At 38.3% G+C, this 20,934-nt stretch overlaps 2 protein-coding genes and 1 long non-coding RNA gene across 4 annotated transcripts; 1 reads left to right on the forward strand and 2 right to left on the reverse strand.

The window, feature by feature from the left end:
* Positions 1–225: 225 nt before the first annotated feature.
* Positions 226–2,399, reverse strand: LOC149101615 (uncharacterized). The gene is made up of 2 exons (XR_016202826.1): positions 2,184–2,399; positions 226–1,504 (listed from the first exon to the last, which is right to left on the reverse strand). It is a non-coding gene; the product is annotated as an uncharacterized LOC149101615 (long non-coding RNA).
* Positions 2,400–5,520: 3,121 nt separating this feature from the next.
* On the reverse strand, positions 5,521–14,863 carry LOC110044458 (uncharacterized). The gene is made up of 3 exons (XM_089275618.1): positions 14,739–14,863; positions 9,039–10,226; positions 5,521–7,778 (listed from the first exon to the last, which is right to left on the reverse strand). The coding sequence occupies exons 1-3, from the start codon at positions 14,776–14,778 to the stop codon at positions 7,207–7,209; spliced, it is 1,800 nt and encodes a 599-aa protein (XP_089131744.1). The 5' UTR covers positions 14,779–14,863; the 3' UTR covers positions 5,521–7,206.
* Positions 14,864–14,886: 23 nt separating this feature from the next.
* LOC110044459 (uncharacterized) lies at positions 14,887–20,781 on the forward strand. 2 transcript variants are annotated; one of them, XM_020750008.2, is made up of 2 exons: positions 14,887–15,032; positions 18,427–20,781. In XM_020750008.2, the coding sequence occupies exons 1-2, from the start codon at positions 15,005–15,007 to the stop codon at positions 19,557–19,559; spliced, it is 1,161 nt and encodes a 386-aa protein (XP_020605667.2). In that variant the 5' UTR covers positions 14,887–15,004; the 3' UTR covers positions 19,560–20,781. The 2 variants fall into 2 exon arrangements, with proteins under 2 accessions (XP_020605667.2, XP_020605669.2); XM_020750010.2 differs by having other exon boundaries at positions 14,892–15,032; positions 18,430–20,781.
* The last annotated feature ends 153 nt before the right edge of the window (positions 20,782–20,934 follow it).

The raw sequence follows: 20,934 nt of genomic DNA on the forward strand, positions 1-20,934 counted from the left end.
AGACAGCTCCAACAATTATTTTACACTAAGCTTAAACTGAACTACAAAGAAATATTTTCGAGAAGAGTGTCACAGAGAGGTTGCACTTGTAAACATGGACATCAAGCCTGATTTCTCCCCAGCTCCTTCCATCCCAGGTTCCCTCTGTTGCTTTTTGCATTGATGAGTTTATTTTTGGCTTCAAGAAAATGATAAGTGTACATTTCCAGCAAATAACACACAGGATTGGGTTTTAAATGTTTAATTGACAGTACATTGGCAATAAATAGATAGCTTTCCATGGTGGTTGCATGTACTGCCAGAAATAGGACCTGCTTGAATGGTCTTGCAAAGGTAGTGGAGGATGGTAGCTTAAAGTTTAAAAAGATCAAACTAATAAGACTCCTCATAATATTCACCAGTCAAAAATTACAGTAAATGTTTATATGACCTCCCTTCCCTCTTTGGTGTTCATATCGCCCCTAACTCTTTTCAACAGAAAATGTAAACTAAAAGACAAATTTCCTAATGAGATCCAGCACCACGAATTCAAGTATGTATTTACCATTAAAAAATGCAATTCTCACAATTAAATGATCCAACCCCCATCCACCTTTTAAGTCCTGTCCAAGCAGATACAATGCGGTCATGTACATGGAGCTAATATCATAATTTATAAAACATTAAATAGCTCATTTCCAGTATCAATGTATTGAACTGAGGTCTTCAGATTTTCACATAAAGAATTTTATCAGCACCCTCACCTGCACAAAAAAGAAAAATAAAATTTTCTGAAACATGTCAAACAAACTACAACAATCACTCTGCATAAAGCATTTTTGGATCCTTACTTAAAGAAAATTTACAATATTGTTTAGGAATTAAAATAAATCACACTTCAAATACCTAAATTGTTGATCAACAGTGCCAATTTTGAAAACATAATAAGATTCAGCAACAGGAACTCAAGGTGACCGAGTTTGGTACTCAAGTTTTGCGAAATAAGAATACTTAATTGCAGCCGACAGTGAGACCCCTTATTTGATCTTAGGTAATCAAGAAAGCCCTCGTCCCAGTGACCCTAAACAAGCTAACTTTCACTGTTTTGTTGAGAAAGTGAAACACAAGCCACCTTTAGCAACATAACCAAGGTAATCCTGGTAGGCATGATAACCTTTTTTCGTCAAAATACTATGACTGGCCTACCTGGGGCAACTCATGGTATGAGGATATAAAAATTAACTCACAAAACCCCACAGTGATCAAATGACTGGAAGGAAGCCAAAGGAAGAAGGATAACTGAGCACTGGAGTATAAAAAAAGGCTTAAGTAATCCTGAAAGGACCACTTCATGTCATATATTAAACACTTGATAAAGTTGCCTCAGAAGGGTCTGATAGGGTTGCCTTCAGTACCCGAGACCATATAAATGGGGCCTTGTACTCTCTCCTCTGCAGACACTCCCTATGGGAAATTGAATATACTCCGAGCTACCAGCCTGTGGTCAAAGCAGCACGAAAGTGGCCTATGAAGAAGAGAAAAGTCTTACAACACTAGACTGCAAACCATGGGTAAAATGTAGACTGCAGGCTTTTTAGGAATATGATATTCCCATTTTCATTTATAAAGAGATCGAGCTAACCATACACCGGCTAACCTGTGCCGTATATTTCAGGGTAAACAGAGCACAAGCTCTATATAAGGGAAATGGGAATACAATATTCTTAAAAAGTCTGCAGTCTGCATGTTATCCTCTGTCTGCATTTTAACCCCCGTTGTGCAGTAGGCAGGCTTTGTCTTATTTAAATAATTAAGCTTAAGTTCTTGTTTGTGAAAGTTCTCATTTCCTTCATTGTGGATAATATTTCTGTTCGCTAGGCCCATTGCAGAATATGTGAAAAGGTTTCAGTTTTGTGAGAGAACACTCCGAGCACGAGATCGCAGATATTTCATACTCAAATGGACTGATCATTTTTACTGCTAATTCTTCAAAATCATCTTCAGATACAATGTTTTCCTATACATATAAGCTATTCTGTGACCAAGTTACACGTTTCTTTACGTTACCGATCACGTAAAAAGGGCAATTTTACAGGGCGAATAGTCAAAATTTTGCCCCACATATTTCCAACGGAGAGCGATGACCGTAACACTTTAAATACACTTTCTGCAAGATTTTTCGGTTATAATTAAAATCTACTTACCTTTAAAGAAAGAAAAATGATAATCACTCCTTGAGATCCACATACAATACCATTTGAAACTGGAATGATAGGAGAAATCTGCCTCAAAAAGTTGTATCAGCGAGAGGCGACGACGCCATTTTCGAAAATTTTGTGCATTTGCGCGCTTCTTTCGCCGTGACGTCATAATGGCCATGATCATAGGGTCAGCCAAATCTGACGTGTTCACCTCTCCCTCCTGGTCGGCTGTAAGAAAGAAGAAACCAAAACTCAGCCCCATTCCTTGGGATTTTTACCTTTTCCTACAATTCCTGGGGGTACGGGTAGGGTCCTGGGGCCCGTTTCTCGAAGGTCCCGAAAAGTTTTCGCACCCGGAAAGCCGTAGCAGAAACTCAAATCTTTATGATTACAAAGCTGTTTTATTCACAACACCGCGCACTTAAGGTAATTCCTCTGAAATAAAAGTTGCAATAGATTTTTGTTCAAACTTTGTCCACTGAATATTTGTCATATAATAACTTCAATTTTGAAATAAAAAAGGGGGGTGCCAATGCTCATTAAGGAGCGGTGAGGCATTGAAAATGTCCCATTTTGGCATTATTTAATGCTTATTTCAAGAACGCATTCCCAGTAATTGTAAAATCTTTGTGAGCCCAGACTCATAAGAATACGCATTAAACTACAGTCAATACATTGTGTCGGACACAAATAAACATTTGAAGTTTGATTCAGACAGAAAGCTAAATCCTCGATTAAACATTTAAACCAAATTTCTTGACGTGGTTATCGACTGCAAAGTAGAAAAGACCACAGTGCATCTGCTACTTTCTTATTTATTCAATTTTCAGCAACAGAAATTAGATCAGTCTTTTTTCACGCAAAGCTTATGATTAGTTGATCACAATGACTGGAAAAAAAATTGGGGTGCCCGTGCTCGTTGGTGAGCTAGAGCCATTTTTCAACTGACAGAGCTCAATATTAAGACAAATCCGTCAAGTTTTCAATATGCGCGTGCACGAGCGCGCGCTAATGACGCCATAAATTATGCGCAGTAAGGATGCGCAATGCAATACTGGCGAATGACCTTAAGGCAGTCACATCTCACTCGATACGCGTACATAAATCATTAATATTTGATCGATTCCTCGAATCGTGAGTTTGGGACGCCTGTGCTTATACTTGGTTAACATTTCTATGACCAGTGTATGTGTATTGGGGTATTCCCCTTCCCGCCCCCCACCCTTGATCACAGGGCTAATTTGGGCTCTCGGAGGCCAAAATGACCAAATAGACGGATCACCGATATCTCGTAGAGGATTTCTCCGTTGGGTTTCAACCGAATGTTGTCCAATTTTCACTATTGGTAAAGGATACAACTATCTAGGTTGTAAACCTCTAAAATTTACAATTTCCAAAACGCTTCCTTGTTATTAAGTTAATATAGTTAATATTAGTTAACATTAGTAAACTTTTTGCCATTTCAAGACGAAAAAACCCTAAAACACTGCCGGTTTTCTGAGGTTTGCTCCCTGGACAACTTGCTTATGGACAGGATGAACCTAATTTCATGCTTCACGAATCATTCATTATGACGTTATTGTGTGAATGCTGAACACCACATTTTAACACTTAGAGGCTAGTTATCCATTTAGTTTTGTGGTATGTGACCTGGAAAACCTCATTTACGAAGTCAGGCTACAACCAAAACTGTCCGACAGAGTTGTTTTATATAAAAATAATAATTTTAAGGTTTAAGACCCCCTTAAGTGGTACCAAGATCCTGTTTTGTGGACGTGGCTTGAATTTTTGTTCACCACTAAAACAACACATTTCTCCTCCCATAAGTTTTTCTGCTCAGTGCCCTAAAAGGTCCTGCAAAAGCTGCCTTTGTGGAGTTTTGAGGCTTAACACGCTAAGAGCTACCAAAACCGCTTTTTTTAACCAAAATGTTATTGCCAATCTTGTACACTTAACAGCAACAGGAATATTTTCCATACGATCTCTTACAGTGACGGTCGTGCATGACTAATATTAACTACCCTTATCCAAAAATGTACACTGTATGTCTCGTAAAGTGATAATGACGCAAACATACATGAGCTTGGGCGACCTGTGGTATTATAATGCAAGATTATTTTTTCCTCCTACAAACATAATGGATCCCGGAACAAGTTACAGCTGTAGGTTACAGCTATGCTATATGTCACAGAAATTACAAGGGGCTACCTGGTTGGTGTGTGCTTTTACACGCAAAAATGGTAGTATTTTTGGCCGTCTCGTCGTAACTGTCAAAACTGTGGGTTTTCTCGATGTGAGTAGATTCTCCTTTATCTCCTTTTGCTCTTCGTGCAGTGATCTTCTTTACATCAGCTGCTAATTATTTTCGCTGGTTTATCATGTGCCACTAACTCAGCTAAATCACGGGCATCGAGCGCGGAAGGAAGCCAAAATGTACTGTGTTTCTACCGAGTTTTAGAAAATAGCCCCCCAAAAATACGCCCACTGATTAGTTTAAAAACGTGTTGCTATTTAACAATTAGACGAAGCTTATATATGAGCTCGAGATTTCTATCGCGTGATAGTTGGCGAGGGCACAGCCCAAGCCGACTATCACGCATAGAAATCAACAGCGAGTAATCTAATTGTTTTGGTGTATATCTAGTGGTCGTTCAAAACTTTAATATAAACTCTCTTCAGTTAGACACTTCGAATACGCAAAGCAGCAGCCTCAGCGCACAGGTACAGCTAGGCCACTCACTATTAACAACAGAGTAGTGAGTAGCATACTGTAGCCAATCAGAGATCGGCATTCGTGATAGAACGCTAAATCTTTCCTAAAACTCTATAGAAACACAGAACTTTTACAAGCACAAGCTGTTGACGTTATGATGGCACGAGCAAAGAGAGTTTACATTTTGATGATCAATGTAAACAAGATGTTCTCTTTTTTTACGTCGCAGAATGTTCTAAAAGAAATAGGACCCTTTTAGCCTACTAAGTCTATAAAGGGATACAGAGATGGTACAATATACCGCGGAGAAATATAGAGGTATTCCTGAGAAAAGAAATACAGTGGAATCCCAATTTCCCGAACCCTCAGTTTTTCGAGCCTCCCGATAACTCGAACCAAAAGCCGTTCCCTCTCCTCAGTCGAACACTGTATTTTTACCCCCGATTTCTCGAACTCTCCGATTTATCGAACCAATTTCCGTTTCCCTTGGAGATTCGAAAAATCGGGATTCTATTGTAGCAGTATATTTGCACTGTCACGTGACAACCCTAATAACGGCTTCTTAGAAGAATAATGAGATATTAAACAGTATGTTTTACACCTGCTACAAACAATGCTCTGTAGTAATACTCTAACAATGATAATAATAATTTTATTTATCGATGGAAACACTCTACAGTCGTGGCTGAGAAACTTAAATTACAACTATAAACAATAAATAAACAATAAATAAAAAAAATATATTAAAATTTACAAAATTCCTAACTATGAATAAAGTAAATAAAGGGATTAACACAATCAGCTCAAAATCTATTGAGACATTTACAAAACACGTGCTAAGTATTGAAAACTTCCGTCTAACCAAATCTAAAATCCTGTGTATACCACTGATCCGCACTTGTTAACTAAAATTATTGTCCATTGAACCCACTATCTCTTTTCTGATTGGCCGAAAGCGTACATTGCATTTTCGAAATCAGCACCTGTGACGTCATCTAGCTGCAGATTATACAATAATCATGTCAAGGACACTCAAGGTCACGGGTAGTTATGTCATATATGACCGCGGTGCATGATTTCTAAGGGTAATCATGTCAAGTTCGCGCGCTTTATGTCGCTCCGGCCGTCAGTGAAGAAGCAAAAACACGACTTCCAGGATGCTGATCCTGCAGCTTTGGCTATTCTACCCAGAAACTAATGAGGTCGACTTGTGATAAGTCTAATTATTTTATACACCTACTACCTTTTTATTTTTTTTTTCTGCCATGCATTTCCACTTGATTCAATAATTATTCAATAATTTTACATTATTTTATAGTCATAGCTGTTACAGCAATTTTCTTATGACTTATAATTAATAATAGTTATAGCCCATGATTTCTATGAGGTGATAGTTGATGAGGCCAGAACTAAACTTTATTCCTCATAGAAATCTCAAGCTCATAATGTAATTGTTTTAGTAGAATTCTAACTAAAATTTCCAATGTCTCCAGACGGTATGACCTCTAGTATTTAAACTTCTAGCTTAAGAAAGATTGGATGGACTGAGTGGTTGCTTGAAATTTACAATTGCATATGTTCGCATCAGTTTTTCAACAATTTTGAGATTAATATTTAATGTCTACACACTTTTAATGTCTTCCTTTTAGTCTTCTTAGGAATTTAATTTATATTTATTTGTTTCTAAATGTTCCTCGAAAACTTTGGAAAAACGAGAAAGCTGATGGCCATATTGTAGCCTCTTCAGCCTGATTGGTTTTGGTCTCCTGGTTTGGCTGGGAGTCTTCCGCTTTTCCACAAAAAATATAGACAGGAGAAAATTATATGACTGTTCTAAAAGTTTGTTTGAATATAAAAAATCCACGATTAACACTGCCTTGCCTTCATGTCATTGTGCGTTCTTGCATTAGACAAGCAAAAAATGGCCGCACATGAAGCCAGATTTGTCACTCTTGGAGGTTCGCACGTAAATAAATGCAAAATGTAAATACAAATTTAATGTCAAACACAGGGAGTGCTTGCGCGATCACCCGAGCCAGAGGCTCATGATATAGTGCCCGACACTAATCCAGATCGAATTGGAATTTAGAAATGTTGGTTTTTGAGGAGAGGGGGAAACCGGAGTACCCGGAGATAGAAATGTTCCTGTTGTTTCGTGTTACGAAACCAGAAATAAGCATTGGCCAGATGGGCCACAAGGATTGAACAGGGCCTTCTTCTGGCATAGGAAGTTAACAAACATTAACAACTTGCATTCAGCGAAGAGAACCTGGTTGTAGGGTGTATTCCTCAAATGCTAGTGTTTTTGTTTGCTCATTTTGAACCCTTCCTTTCTACCCAGTCCTCCAGAATTGTTGCAACATCCACTCGCTCAAGATCACTGTCTCTCAATAATGCAATGAGATTTTGCACAGTTGCCTCAGGCTTTATGGACCACAGTTGAAGCAGTGTATCAGTAGGATTATCTTTGCGTTCCAAATCACGTGTCACATCTTTACTATATCCCATCATTTCTCCAAGCAAACGATAATCTTTATAAAACATAGAATCTTTTGCATTCAGTTTTAAGCAAACCTTACCTAGAATAGCATAAGGAATGTCTATGACTTTGGTTGAGAGCCGATTGCTTTTTAGCTGATCTGTGCTTGACCTCTTATCTGCAACATAAGCTAGTGGGACTCTTGGACTGTCCACCTGGTCAAATTCACTCTTTCCTGCTTTGCTGAGATTCATATCTGCAAGGCCTAACTTTTTCGTCCCTCGTGTGATGAAGTTGAAATTTTCCTCATATACCACTCTCTCAGTTTCAAAGCTTGTGATTTTTGGCTCTAGGTTCTTCCCTTGTTCACTTTCCTCAGTGTGCTCAACGCATTTCTTAATGCCCTCTATAAAACAGATGAAAATGAAAAGTTCCAACAGTGAGCATCATTACAAGAAGTCTGTAAAATCATATAAATATTAAATAATAATAATATAAGAAATAATTGCATGACAGAAATAGAATCAACTGAAAACTTGGAAAAAAATAGGACTTGTGATCAGTTTCAAAGTTCAGGGGTTTCATTAAAGGGTGGGCACTGGGCAAACTGACTGTCTGTGAGGATGATTTTTCCCTCCTGGTTTGCCATCTAGAAGAAAGTTTTTCTTTGGAAGAGGTTCACTTCAAACATTTTGCCTGCCTGTGAAAGCCAGTCACCCTCCTGCTGAATATGTTAATGAAATCTCTGAGTTTTTCCAAGTTTTCTTTTCAGTTGATACACAATGTACTCAATCATTTAATATAATTAAAAATAGTTAAAAATGATAAAAATAGAAATTATTATGTAATAACTGTAACGTAGTAGTAAAGGCTGTATATAAGAGCCAAGTGGACTATCAGGTCAGAGCTTATTAACTCCCCCCTGGTTGGGATGCTAGTCCAGTGCAGGGTTACCCCCAGCATTAAGTTTGTTGGTATCCATTTATATACCTGGGTGGAGAGAGGCACTGTGAGAGTGAAGTATCTTGCCCAAATACACAACATAATGTCCCCGGCCAGGGCTCAAACTCAGACTGTTCGATCTGGAGATGTGCACACTAACCATAAGGCCACTGCGTCTCCCAATAATAACTGTATTGGACTATAATAAAATATTCACTTAATATATATCTAGTGCCAACTTGAATATTACGTTGACACTTGACATAGTAAAAGACTCAAAGAGCAGTGCAGAGCGCAAGGAACAGCAGCATGGTACCTAAGAACATGTATTATGCCTCCCCACCCCCAATCACATTTGGGTCTGTTTTCACAGAAGGTCTGTATCTGGGTTGATTTTTAGTTATCAGTTAATATAATGTGGGCCATTTAATTTCTTAGCTATCAGATAATTTTGGCAAATTTCAGTTAACTTTAACCTCTTAGAAATGGTCTCCAGCTGATAACTGGAAGAGTGTTGAGTACCATCTGATGATTCCCAACAAACTTTCAAGTAACTGCCAACTGTTTGGAGACTTGACAAGAACACTTTTTGTCACCTTCTATAGAACTTCACCCTAACCAGCTTGGCTTTTCTTTCATTTAGTTCATGGGCTCAACACCATCCATGTTGTTACCAACAATTTCCATTACCTTATAGCAATTTGTCACTCTCGAGAATACTTACCTTGTTTGTTTGGGAACATCATCATCATTTTGTCCACAAGATTGCTACATTGGTCCTTCCAGCTGAATCGCTCTATGTATTCTGAGCGTAGCTGCTTTGCCTCTGCAGACTGATTCCTGGCATCCTTTGCTCTAACCTGTGCTATCCTGTCAGCCCACTCCTGGGGATCATCTGACTCCACAACATGGTTTTTTCCAGCAGGCAACTTCTTCAGTGTCATGCCAAGCCCAGAATTCCCACTGACAAGAACAGGCAGGTCAGCTGAAATAGCACGGAGACTACTTGTTCCAAAGCCCTCAGTTCTTGAGGGCATGATGACAAGGTTCACTTCGCACAGTAGCTTTCTCCAGTTTTCCGTGCTACTGTGGAAACGTCGGACAGTGAACTGGTTTAACTTGATACCTTCCTTGACGAGACGGTTTTGGAGGTCTTGTGCATCATCCCTGGGTGTGACGATAAACATGAGCGAGTATGAAGTGTCTTGCAACAATAAGACTGCTTTAGCAGCAATGTCACATCCTTTCACTTTGAAATACTTGGCTGGATATGTCCCACTGATCAATATGCGGAATACTTCTCCAGATTCATGATGTGGGCGAACATCAATTAATTCCTGGATAACACTAGGAGTTAAAGTAATGATATCCATATGCTTTCCACAATGGCACAGTGCCCATTTGAAAGCATCAGCTACTTTAGGACCAACTGCAATCAGAATGTCTGCTTCTTTACATAATTCTAGTTGCAGCTGATGTTCAGAGTCTGTTACACTTGACGATGGGCCAGCTCTTTCTTTGTCCATGTACTTCTCCAGTTCTTCACTGACTGTGTGTAGAACATGAAGCCACTTGCACTTCTTGGACTCCTTAATAACCTGTGCCTGCTTACCAAGGTCACGTCCATAAGAGTGGATAATCAAAATATCAATATCAAGACTGTCAGGTGGAAAAGACAACAGCTCCTCTGCCGAAAAACCAATGCGCTTTTTAGCATCAACAAGCTCAATATTTAACTTTTTGGCTTGTTCTTTCTGCTCTTGAGTGCTGTTTGGCACCAGTCCACTGACCTTCACTCTTGGATCCTTGGCAAGTTCAATAACTAGTTGGCCATTCACTGTTGTGTTCCAACCCTCAGCATTTGTAGCCAGTGTTATGTTCAATCTGTGTTCATCTTTCATTGAAGAAAAGCCTTAAAGTATAATGTAAACATATATAAATATTATATTGTGAGTTAATTAATCCTTAAAAAATACTACACATTAAATATAGACAATAAGTAAATAAAATTCTCAAACAACATAGTTTACATGTATTTCAGGTAACTATTGTAAATAACTAGGAAAAATGATAAATTCAAGTGTAATGCATATCTGCACAATCATCTGATAAGTACAGGATTCATCCACGTAGACATATACATGTTGATTCACTTTCCTCAGCCAAGCTAATTGTAGGTCTCATATAAAATATTACCCCTTACTCTTAGAATTTCATGGAACTCTGTTGAATTCCTTGAAATTTGTGTTTGGAGGTATGTATAAGGGTCCACAGAGTTTTACAGTCAGGTACATGGGCCATATCATGTACCAACAGTAACTGATCATGACAAGACAGCCTCTCAGGGGTAGGAGAAAATACAAGTCAAGCATTTTTCCTTGATCCCTTAAAAACTTTGCATTTTCTCCCTTGTTCCCAAGTGAGCGATCAATCTCTTTTTTTATGGGATCTTGATGGGCTTAAAACGGACACTCGCTCATCATGAACAGTATTGCCTGTCCCAATGAAACACTCATATTTTCTCAGATAACCTTGGTCCCAATAAAATACCTGGACACTTGTTGTCATGTCCCTTTGCTGTCTGAACTGTATTAGTTGGGTCCCATTGTACACATTTGGCCATGCAAGAAATGTACAATTTAAATCCAGATCCAACTTTCAAATTTCCCAAATCCAATATGCAACAAACTTGCAAAACAACCTCAAGACCTTCAAGCAGAATGCATTTCTTGATCCCCCAATTCCAACACATGACCATAAACCCAGGGTAGTCAATCAATAAAACTTGATATCAAAAAACTACTCAATAAATCATTATCAATTGATAAACTCAATTTAAGTGTTATAGATGTTATTGGTCAATCGATAAAACTCGATACTCACACGCTGGTGAAGTTTCAAAGCAAGGCTGTGGTCTAAGAAAAATTATGAGGACCCAAAGGTTCCTAACCATAAAATCCTGGGTGCCCAGCACTAAAACTTATATGAAAAAAGTACTAAGATTTTCTAGTCGCCCAAAGGCAAAAGTTAGGTGCCTGTAGCCCCCAGGCGTACCGTCTTTAGAGCACAGCCCTGCAAAGTTAGATTTTATTGATTTCATCGCATTTATTTGATTGACTTAATTTGTTTGCTAGTTTAAAAAGCTTTAAAATTGAAGCTGTATCCATTGACCTGTTTGATTGGGACTTTTTAAAGGTGGATTTTGTGGACGTACACTAAAATGAAATAAAGATCGATCAGTAAATTTCGGAGTCACAGCTAGTTCTACAGATTCAAGTCCAGGAGTTGACACTCATTTAAGGGGGAAAGTACATTTACGAGAGGAAAGTGAAATTGCAACTTTTCAAATACTTGCTTTTTTGAAGCTCATGAATTCTTAGGACCAAATATCATTTTCCTCCACTCAATCAGACATTAATTTTACCACAGTGATTTCTTGAATTAGCTGATTTTTCAAACCAATTCTTGTTTCCCTAGGAGGTTCGAAAAATTGGGATTCCACTGTATGAACGAGATGATAGTAAATATCATTACCATTCTGTGTATATTGAATTTTTATAATTATTTATGTTAGCTATCATTTCTTATGAGTCTTATGAAAAGTTGTGGCAGATTTTATTGATTAACAATGGGCGGTTTAAGGAAGTTATTAGTGGTTTTGCCAGTTTGTTTATATCTTTGGTTGGTTTCGTTTTGATAAATTGCAAGATAAGCTAGAATCGATAAACTTGATTGTACTGATAAAATCGATAAGGCCATCCCCCCCTTTTTTTTCCGTTTAGCGTCAAATGCATGTCCTGATACTGGGTTGATCAGTCAGATTGAAAAAGAAAAAACCTAAAAAAAAGAATCACAAGAAGTCTCTGAATAGGAGGCCTGGTACCCCAGCATCATTGCTGTGGAGCAAACAAATTATTAATTTTCCAAATATTTTTATGCAGAAATTGAAACGAAATTAATCCAACAAAGCAATACCAAGCCAAGAGAATGGAAACATCACATTGATGACGTGTTCTCCCTTTGGGATTGCGACAGAAAAGATGTAGATTGCTTTATTAAACAAGCTAACTATTTCCACCCTACTATCAAATTCACAGCCGAAATATCGAAGAACCAAATTAATTTCCACGATACTACAGTGTTTAAAGGGGAAAGATTCACAAAAGATTCCATCTTGGACATCAAAACAAGCTGAGCGAGACCTTCCAATTCACACACTTCGCCTTGTGCCACCCACCGGCACCAGGCATCATTAAAGGCGAAGCAATAAGATTGCTTAGAACTAACTCCTCGAAAAAAACATTTGAAGTCAGAGCCTATCGAAATTCAAACAACACCTCATAGCAAGAGGGAAACATCATAGAAAGGTCCCTGGCCTGTCAGGGGTCAACTTTGCCTCTAGACAATCAGCACTCACACAAAAACCAAAAAAAAGCCATGAGCGTATATTGCCTTTTAATTTGTCACAATGTACCATCCTGTAGTAAATAATTTAAAACAAATACTATATGAAACATTTGGAGTTTGATACATAATCAGCCTTTGCTGAAAACAAAATTTTCCAAACCTCTGATCATCTCTTAGAAAAAGGGAAAATCCCTTAAAGACACGCTTGTGAGAGCAAAAATATAATTTGAAGGCAATGATGCAACACGACCACAAAAGCCACATGGGCAGTCTGTGCCACTCTGTCTTTACCTTTATTCTCATAGATTAACAAAATGCACAATATACAGTAAAAAATGTTCCTGTTTCTGTCCCTGTTTTTCTCTAGTAATGCTATTACTATGCGTATTTTTCAGATTAAAAGAACTATTTAAAGTGAAAAATGGTTTAACTATGTCGTAACCTTTTTTTGAAAATGCCAAAAATACCGGTTGGTCGGGCGACACTAAATGGAGAAAAAAACAGAGGATGGCTTAGTGCTAAGTGAAAAATCGATAATTATCGATAACTCACAGTAAATGCTGTTATCGATTTTTATCGATTTTCGATATCATTGACTAAGTTTTATCGATTGGTGTCAAATATTAATATTATTGATTGTCAATTTTATCGATTGACTATCCCGGGACATTACAGTACAAGTGCACCCAAAGCTAAAGATGGCTTTAAACTTGAAGTTCAGCATATTTGATTGCTAAAGATCTTAAAACCTGAAATATTAATACCTTAAGTAAAATTCAAACAAAACATATGAATGGATAACAAGCTAAAAACTCCATTTCAATTTAATGCCCTTTTACGTAACAGGAAAATTTGTAAACAACACATCCTTATAATCATAACTAATATGGTCAGCACACACAATGGGACTTGTCCCCGTGACTTGTTGTAGAGTGAATTCAAGTATTTCCAATTTTTGGCGAGGAAAAAAATTGGAAAAAATTTTGCAAGATCCAGATTTTGGCAGTGGTTGCATTAGACCAACGTGTTGGAGCCAACATGTTACTGATTGAAATATACCTCACAAGATCTATATTTCTCAATTATAAACAATTATTGGATGAGGTATTTGTGATATCCAGAATAATCAAGGTCAAGGTAGGGGTCATCAGCCGAAACTGAAGGCTGAGGCTGATAACCCTTAGAGAGACCTTGTTTATTCTGGATATCACACCAACCGAATCTAATAATTGTTTTATCATGCATTGAACGAAAAAAATGGATGTCAGTTTTTGCTTCTTCACTGATGGCAAGCAACACAAAGTGCACGAACTTGACATGATTACCTGTGACCTTGAGTGCCCTTGACATGATTATTCTATAATCTGCAGAGATGACGTCACAGACACTGATTTCGAAAATTCACTGTGTGCTTTCGACCAATCAGAAAAGAGATAGTGAGTTTAATGTATAATAAATTACTTTAGTATATACCACACACAAGTGAATAGTGCTTTTCGCATACTCTGATTGGTTAACTCGGAGGTGATTAGCAAGTACTTCATGTATTCACCTCTGAGGAGCCGGCACAAGAGATTTTAAAATTTCTGACCGCTTGTCACAAATAAAATAACGTTTTGGTCCGCTAATTATTCAGCTTGTGTGGTATATACTAAAACAATTATTCACCTCAGTGTCGGTGAAAGTGATGGATATTTACCTCCATTTCGCTGAACAATTGTTAATTATTATACACACAAAATTGGCTCTAGTGCGACCCGGGTCTAATACAAATTCAGCGTGTTATAATGCTCTTCCCACGTTTTCGACTTAAAATAAACTATTACTATCACTATCACTATTACTTATCATACTGCAAACAGATCTGAAAAGTAAACGAGTGACCTTTCCGTTTCAGATCGATCGTGATTTCCAACTGATCGAATCATCAGAGATATGATGATGCAAGCTTTCGATATAAAAATTGAACCAAGAAGCACAAGCTAGATGAACACATTTGTCCACTTATTAAACTCACCTTCCTCTCCTGCAAATAACTTTCCTTTTTTGCTTTCCATTTCTCTCTCGCTCTCACCATCTCAGTTCTGCATGCACGTACGTCACCCCCCGGAATCATCCGGATTCTTTCGGAGAAAACAAGGAAGTTATTGGCATGGCTAGTGCCAGTGTCCTAACGGTACAAGCTCTAGACGCTCAGGAGTGTTTGCACACACGTCGTTATTGAGAGATTAAACTTCAGGTTCTTCGTCTCTTTTCACGTCAGCTATTACCCAGCGACATAAAATGGAACCAGGCAAGCAAGGAGTTAAAGGTGAGATGAAATGATTTCCGTTCTAGTCGTAGAACTTGCTCTCTATCAGCAAAAGCACCCCAGTTCGATTGACGGAGAATTTAATACACGTAGCTCCCCAAACCGTAGCTACGAAATGTTCTGTTCTGAATGATGTGTTTGTTCTTTGCGCAAAGTGATATCATCATCTCTCTTATTTGTATGAATCCAAACATTTCATGTTACGACTGTCCTTTCACAAGCTTAAATTAAAATTCGAAAAGGAACTTGCGAGTAATGGGGCTGCACGCGCGTCCCGCGAAATTTGATTCGTCAGCACTTTCGATTTTAGCCTGCGAACGCAGACGTATTTCGGGCTGTCACTTGATTCCGCCGAAAAATAACGTCTGCGAACCAGAGCCAGGAAACGATTTCTGTGACGTAATGACTTTTGCTTCTCCTTGGCCAATCAGATTCCATGATAGAATGAAACTCAAGTGCTCCTCGCAGCGAATACCTTGTGCAGTAGTTCTAGGGTTATTTGAGCTAAACTGTGATTGGCTTAGCATTCCTATGTCACAGAAATCGTTTTCTGGCTGGGGTTGGCAGACGTTATTTTTCAACGGAACCAAGTGACAGCTGGAAATATGTCTGCGTTCGCAGGCTATTGCGATTTGCGTGTACAGTGTACAGGGAATTCAACTCCTTTGGAGAGGGGTAGGGGATACTATGAAAACAGATTCCATGTGCCAGGTGTTACGGTTGCTAGACATTATTTTCAACTACATATGTGTTAAGCATAAGCTTATAAAAAATTAATTAATTAACTGAATTATCCCTCGTCCCCCTGAAACACGCATAGTTGCAAACCATTTCCATCAGGACACCACTACCAGATATTAACTGATGTCCCAAACTTTGTACTCAATGTGATATTGGTGGCCAACCTCCCCCCATGTCTTAAATTCCCCAAGATTACACGATACCTTTGTGGGTGTCCTTCATTGTTTTTAAAGAAAATAAACTACCACAAAACTATTATTATCACTAGAGAGGCTTTGAACTGTAGAATTCAGAAAAAATATCTGCTGTTTTGGCTGTGTCTTTCTTGAGAGGAAAGAAACCTGGAAATGGAAAACAACCATTATTGTCATTCAGCTAAATTAATCAGGTATCAAAGGCAAGAAGTAATGTTTAAAGGGTTAATCAGCAGGATCAATGTTTCAAACCATGTCAGGGTTTTTCCGTATTCTTATTGGTTATCTTTCTATAGACCGTCCTATAAAGTTACAGTATTGAAAAATTTATCGACTGAGCTGTGTTTGTGGCCGTCACAAGAGAAATATCCACAATATAAAAAATCCTTGAGTCTGTTTTGTTCCTTGATGTGTTCTGGTCAAATTTCATGAAAATCTACCAATTCTACATACCCCATTCATTTAAAGAGATGATATTCTTGCAAAAAAACTATTGCGAATTTTCGCCATTTGAAGAGTTGTAAACAATTGTCATGCCTTTACTCAGATGTATATCAACAGAATATGCTGCCTGCAGCCAATGAAATGATGGTACCTCTAGTGTTCACAGCAAGTAATTTTCTCAGGAATTTGAAGGCAGTAATGGTGTAATAGTCATGTTCTCCTTGTTGAACTTCAGTGTGTGTTTATAGAGCAGTCTTGACCCCTTGTGAGAAATAGGGAAAACCAAGAGAAATAAGAGGGGCAAGTCAGAGTTATGGGTACAAGTACACACAATCCCTTTTCACTGTTGGCCAAAGTTTTCTTCTTTCTTTTGAGAAATTCCGCTCTTGTCTTCTTCTTTCGTCCTGGCTTCGATTTTTTCACTGTCCAAGGACTTTTCTCTTTTTTAGCACGTTTCATGACCTCAATAAGGAGTGATAGAAAGGATGGAAGAGCAAATTGATTTGAGAACCAAAACTGCAAAATCGTGTCTAAACAAAGAAATGCTAATGAGGCCCTTGTAATAAGAACTCCGGGATGAAGCCATTTCATGCAAAAAGTCGATGCACTATGAGGATTATGGCACCTAACTGTTTTATTAACTTTTATTGAGAAACCTAGTTTCTTAATAACTCCCTGGCATTTTAAGATTTTACTTCCATTTTTTGGGAAATGTTAGATTTCATAGCAACCTTTCTTTTTTGTTTTAAAAGGAAAATTCAATAGAAGTAGTACTCTTTAAGGTATTGTGTAACCTTAAGGTTTTATCCAGTGAAGGGGTTGATCTCATTCCCAGGGTGTCTCTTCTTTCTGCTATGATTTCTCTCAGTCAGTGGGGCATTTGCATGAGACAGAGGACAGACGTCTCTGTGTTAACAGGCCTTCTGATATTACGCGATGGTGGGATTTCGCACAATCGACCTTAAATCACCTTGATCACACAATTCATGAAAAATCAGTCACATAATTCACAACAAATCACACAATTTTAACAAAATAAACCATTAGTCAAACGCTTTATCTGGAAAAATGCTACGTCTACTCGTTGTTTCAAGATGATTTGGCTTTGAAAAGGCCTTGAAAACCTCCTACAACCTTCGTAAACAATCGAAGTTCAAGGTGTTCCTTAGATGTCCGGGGACTGGCACCATCGTTCAATCTCAAAGAATTGCCCAGTGGTGCAATGCAGTCGCTTTCTTTGCTAAATGGGCCAGTCAGAATTGCTGACATATAAAATGGACAACATATGATCCATGATCCAAGTGATGATTATTCCGATGGCAAAATGTAGCTTCTTCAGTAGAATTCAAAATGAATGTCTCTCGTGGATAGGTTTGTAGTCCAAATGCCTGCTTTTTCTACTGAAAAGACTAAATCACACCTTCTGCCAAATTTAACTGCAAAAAATAGAGCAAGAAAATATCCCTTCCACATGGATGATAGGCTGAAGATGCAACATTGTGATCGATCATCTTTGGAAGTCCGTGGTGGAGTCCTTAAGTCTTTTATAATGCAATTTATGTTGCAGCTATTGTATATTCTACAGTATTACATGTACATCCAACCTTCCCATCATGCCCCACACATGTTACATTGATTGTGTTTGGCACTGTATTTTCTATGGCATGGTATAAAATAGATGAATGAAACGTTCTCTTGTGGTATACCACGAAATATCTTACTCGTCACTTATATTTTCTTGGTATACACCCTCGCCTAAAGGCTCATGTTTACACCAAGAAAATACAAGTGACTTGTGGGAAATCGCATGGTATACCACTTGGAAGTATTGCATAACTAGTATGTATCTTCCCCCTTGAATGAAGTTTGATTGGTCATTACAAATCATGTCAAAAATTAATCTTATCAAGATACATGCAGTCTTGACTGTGTGAAACAGTGGATTGACAGTACATATACAATTTTCTATCTGGGTTTGATCTGTTTTCCTTAAATCACATCAAATTTATTCTCAGCAGATGGCCAGAAACTGAATCTCACTTTGGCTTCAAGTAATGAGGGCTGGGACAAGGCTGTGAATGGACAGTTGCTTCTTGAATTTGCCAGCAATTCGAGAGTGAAAGTGAGTGGATTTGTACCAAAAAGCACTCAACAACAGAGAGAAGATGCTAAGAAGTTAGGTATAGAGCTTGTCGATGCAAAGGAACTCCCTGGTCACTCTTCATCAGATCTGCTGGCATATCCACCTGACAGTCTTAACATTGATGTCCTGATGATACACTCTTATGGCCGAGATGTGGGGCAACAAGCACAAGTTATCAAGGAGACAAAGAAGTGCAAATGGCTTCATGTTCTGCACACTGTAAGTGAAGAACTTGTGAAATTTGCAGCTGAGTATGAGTCTGAGCATGAAGTGCAGCTGGCATTGTGCCAGAAGGCTGATATTGTGATTGCAATTGGACCCAAAGTAGCAGAAGCTTACCAATCTGCTCTCCGCTCCAGTGGAAAGCAGAAAGACGTCATTGACCTAACACCTGGAATTTTTCACAACTTCATTGGTGTGCAGCCACCACCAGTGGATGGAGAAACATTTCGTGTGCTAATCAGTGGATCATCGAAATATTTCAAAATCAAGGGATGTGATATCGCTGCAAAAGCAATCAAGTTACTGAATATGCCATCCTTCCACCTCGTGTTTGTTGTAAAGCCTACTGAAAATGCTGCAGAGATAACCCAAGCCTTACTTGGCGAGGGCATTGATCCTGACCAACTCATTGTGAAAGTGTCAGGGAGCAGTGAAGATTGGACCAAGCTGCTTTGTGAGGCAGACCTTGCCATTAAGCCATCCAGGACAGAGGGTTTTGGAATAAGTGGTCTCCGTGCCATTTCTGCAGATCTTCCTGTTCTTGTCAGTGGGAACATTGGTCTTGGTGTTGCCCTGAAGAAGCTGCCCTCTGGAGCAAACTATGTCGTGGAATCTGATGACCCTCAGGTTTGGGCCGACAAAATGAAGGAGGTCAGAGCAAAGGACCCTGTAGCACGCAGTTTAGAAGCTGTGGCACTGAGAAAGGAATACAATGGCCAATTTAACTGGAAGGATCAGTGTGATAAGCTAGTTGACAAAATGTTTACTATGATTCCTAAATAACTTGGGATGTACATGTATATTAACATGTGATCAAAGCAGACTTTAGTAGCAAAAAAGCATTGTTATTATTTTGCTGTGTTTTCTTTGAAAAATGTTACATAAGTAGTGCTTGTCATGGTTTGAGAGATAGATGTGCAGATTTCAAAAGCACCATGTTGTGAAAATTAATATTAGTGCAGCTATGCTTTGAATATCTATAAGTTGGAGAGAAGTATAATATTTCTTAGACCGTCCCCAACATTCTGTATTGTATGTGTTCTAGATAGTTCTATGGATGAGAGCCAACCTGTAGTTGTTGTTTGGCGTGCATGAAGGACACTATGTGGATCTCAATAGAGTTGCATCTGCATCCATGTGACATTTTAAAATCAAATTTATAATGCCACCTCCACTGGGGATGAAATGAACGTGTATTACAGAAATGTCTGCATAAACAAACCAAAGGCACATCCTGTGGAATTCACTTGTCACTTTTAGTAAAGGAAATCGTTTCCAGTCAGCACAGTTATTATTATTCTTGTCTGTGAATCTTAATTTAATAGGATTGATCTTTTAAAATCCAATTTTTTAAACAAAGGTACATGTAGTATATGTTACATTTTTTTGACTGTAAAACACACTGTATTGTGAACATTGGATTCTTGATTGATTTCGAACTTAGAATTGTTGGGTTTTTATGGAGGGAGGAAACCAAGCTGGATCCAGGATTCATGTGACATGGTGGAGAGGCTAGCACACTCACTAAGTGCTGTGCCCTCCCTTCAGCCCCTCTGTAGATGTAAGTAGCCATTATATCATTTTTGTGGTCAGTGAAAATTTAAGGTCGAATGTTTGTAGCTCAATGGGAATAAGTAACATCAAGTCATTTTCAGGTTAATGCATCTCTCAGAGTTTGGCTAAAAGCCATCTTGATTCTCATTATGTATGATTTTATGTATGAATGAATCATTGCTTTAACTGATAACAATTTTTATCAGCCAATCAGATATCACTCTTGGATGGGGATAATAAATATTGATAGACATGAAAAAGCAACTTTTCTCTTTACTCATTTTCCTTTTGTCCTGATTGTCTGAATGCCTCCTAGCATTAGTCAATTTAATAATAAATTTAGTTTATTCTTACATTGAAATATTTTTTCTTGAATCTGTTGACTGAACTACATGAGCAAAGCTGCTTGCAGATTGAAGTGCTACATGACAATAAAACTTTTTGTGTTTAATTGAGTTATTTGCTTATGACCCAGAGCCCAGGAAGTGTTTGAGAGTGGGAGGGCTGACCAAATGAGCACAGACTCTGAGCCTTGTAGAGGAAGGGGAAGGGAAGGGGAGGTGTGTACAGTGAACTGGCTTACACTTTGTGTACAATCGCAGTC

The sequence above is a fragment of the Orbicella faveolata genome, unplaced genomic scaffold (genome assembly GCF_042242905.1).
Source record: "Orbicella faveolata isolate gen_17 unplaced genomic scaffold, um_ofav_v1 contig_37, whole genome shotgun sequence".
Taxonomy (NCBI): Eukaryota; Metazoa; Cnidaria; class Anthozoa; order Scleractinia; family Merulinidae; genus Orbicella; species Orbicella faveolata.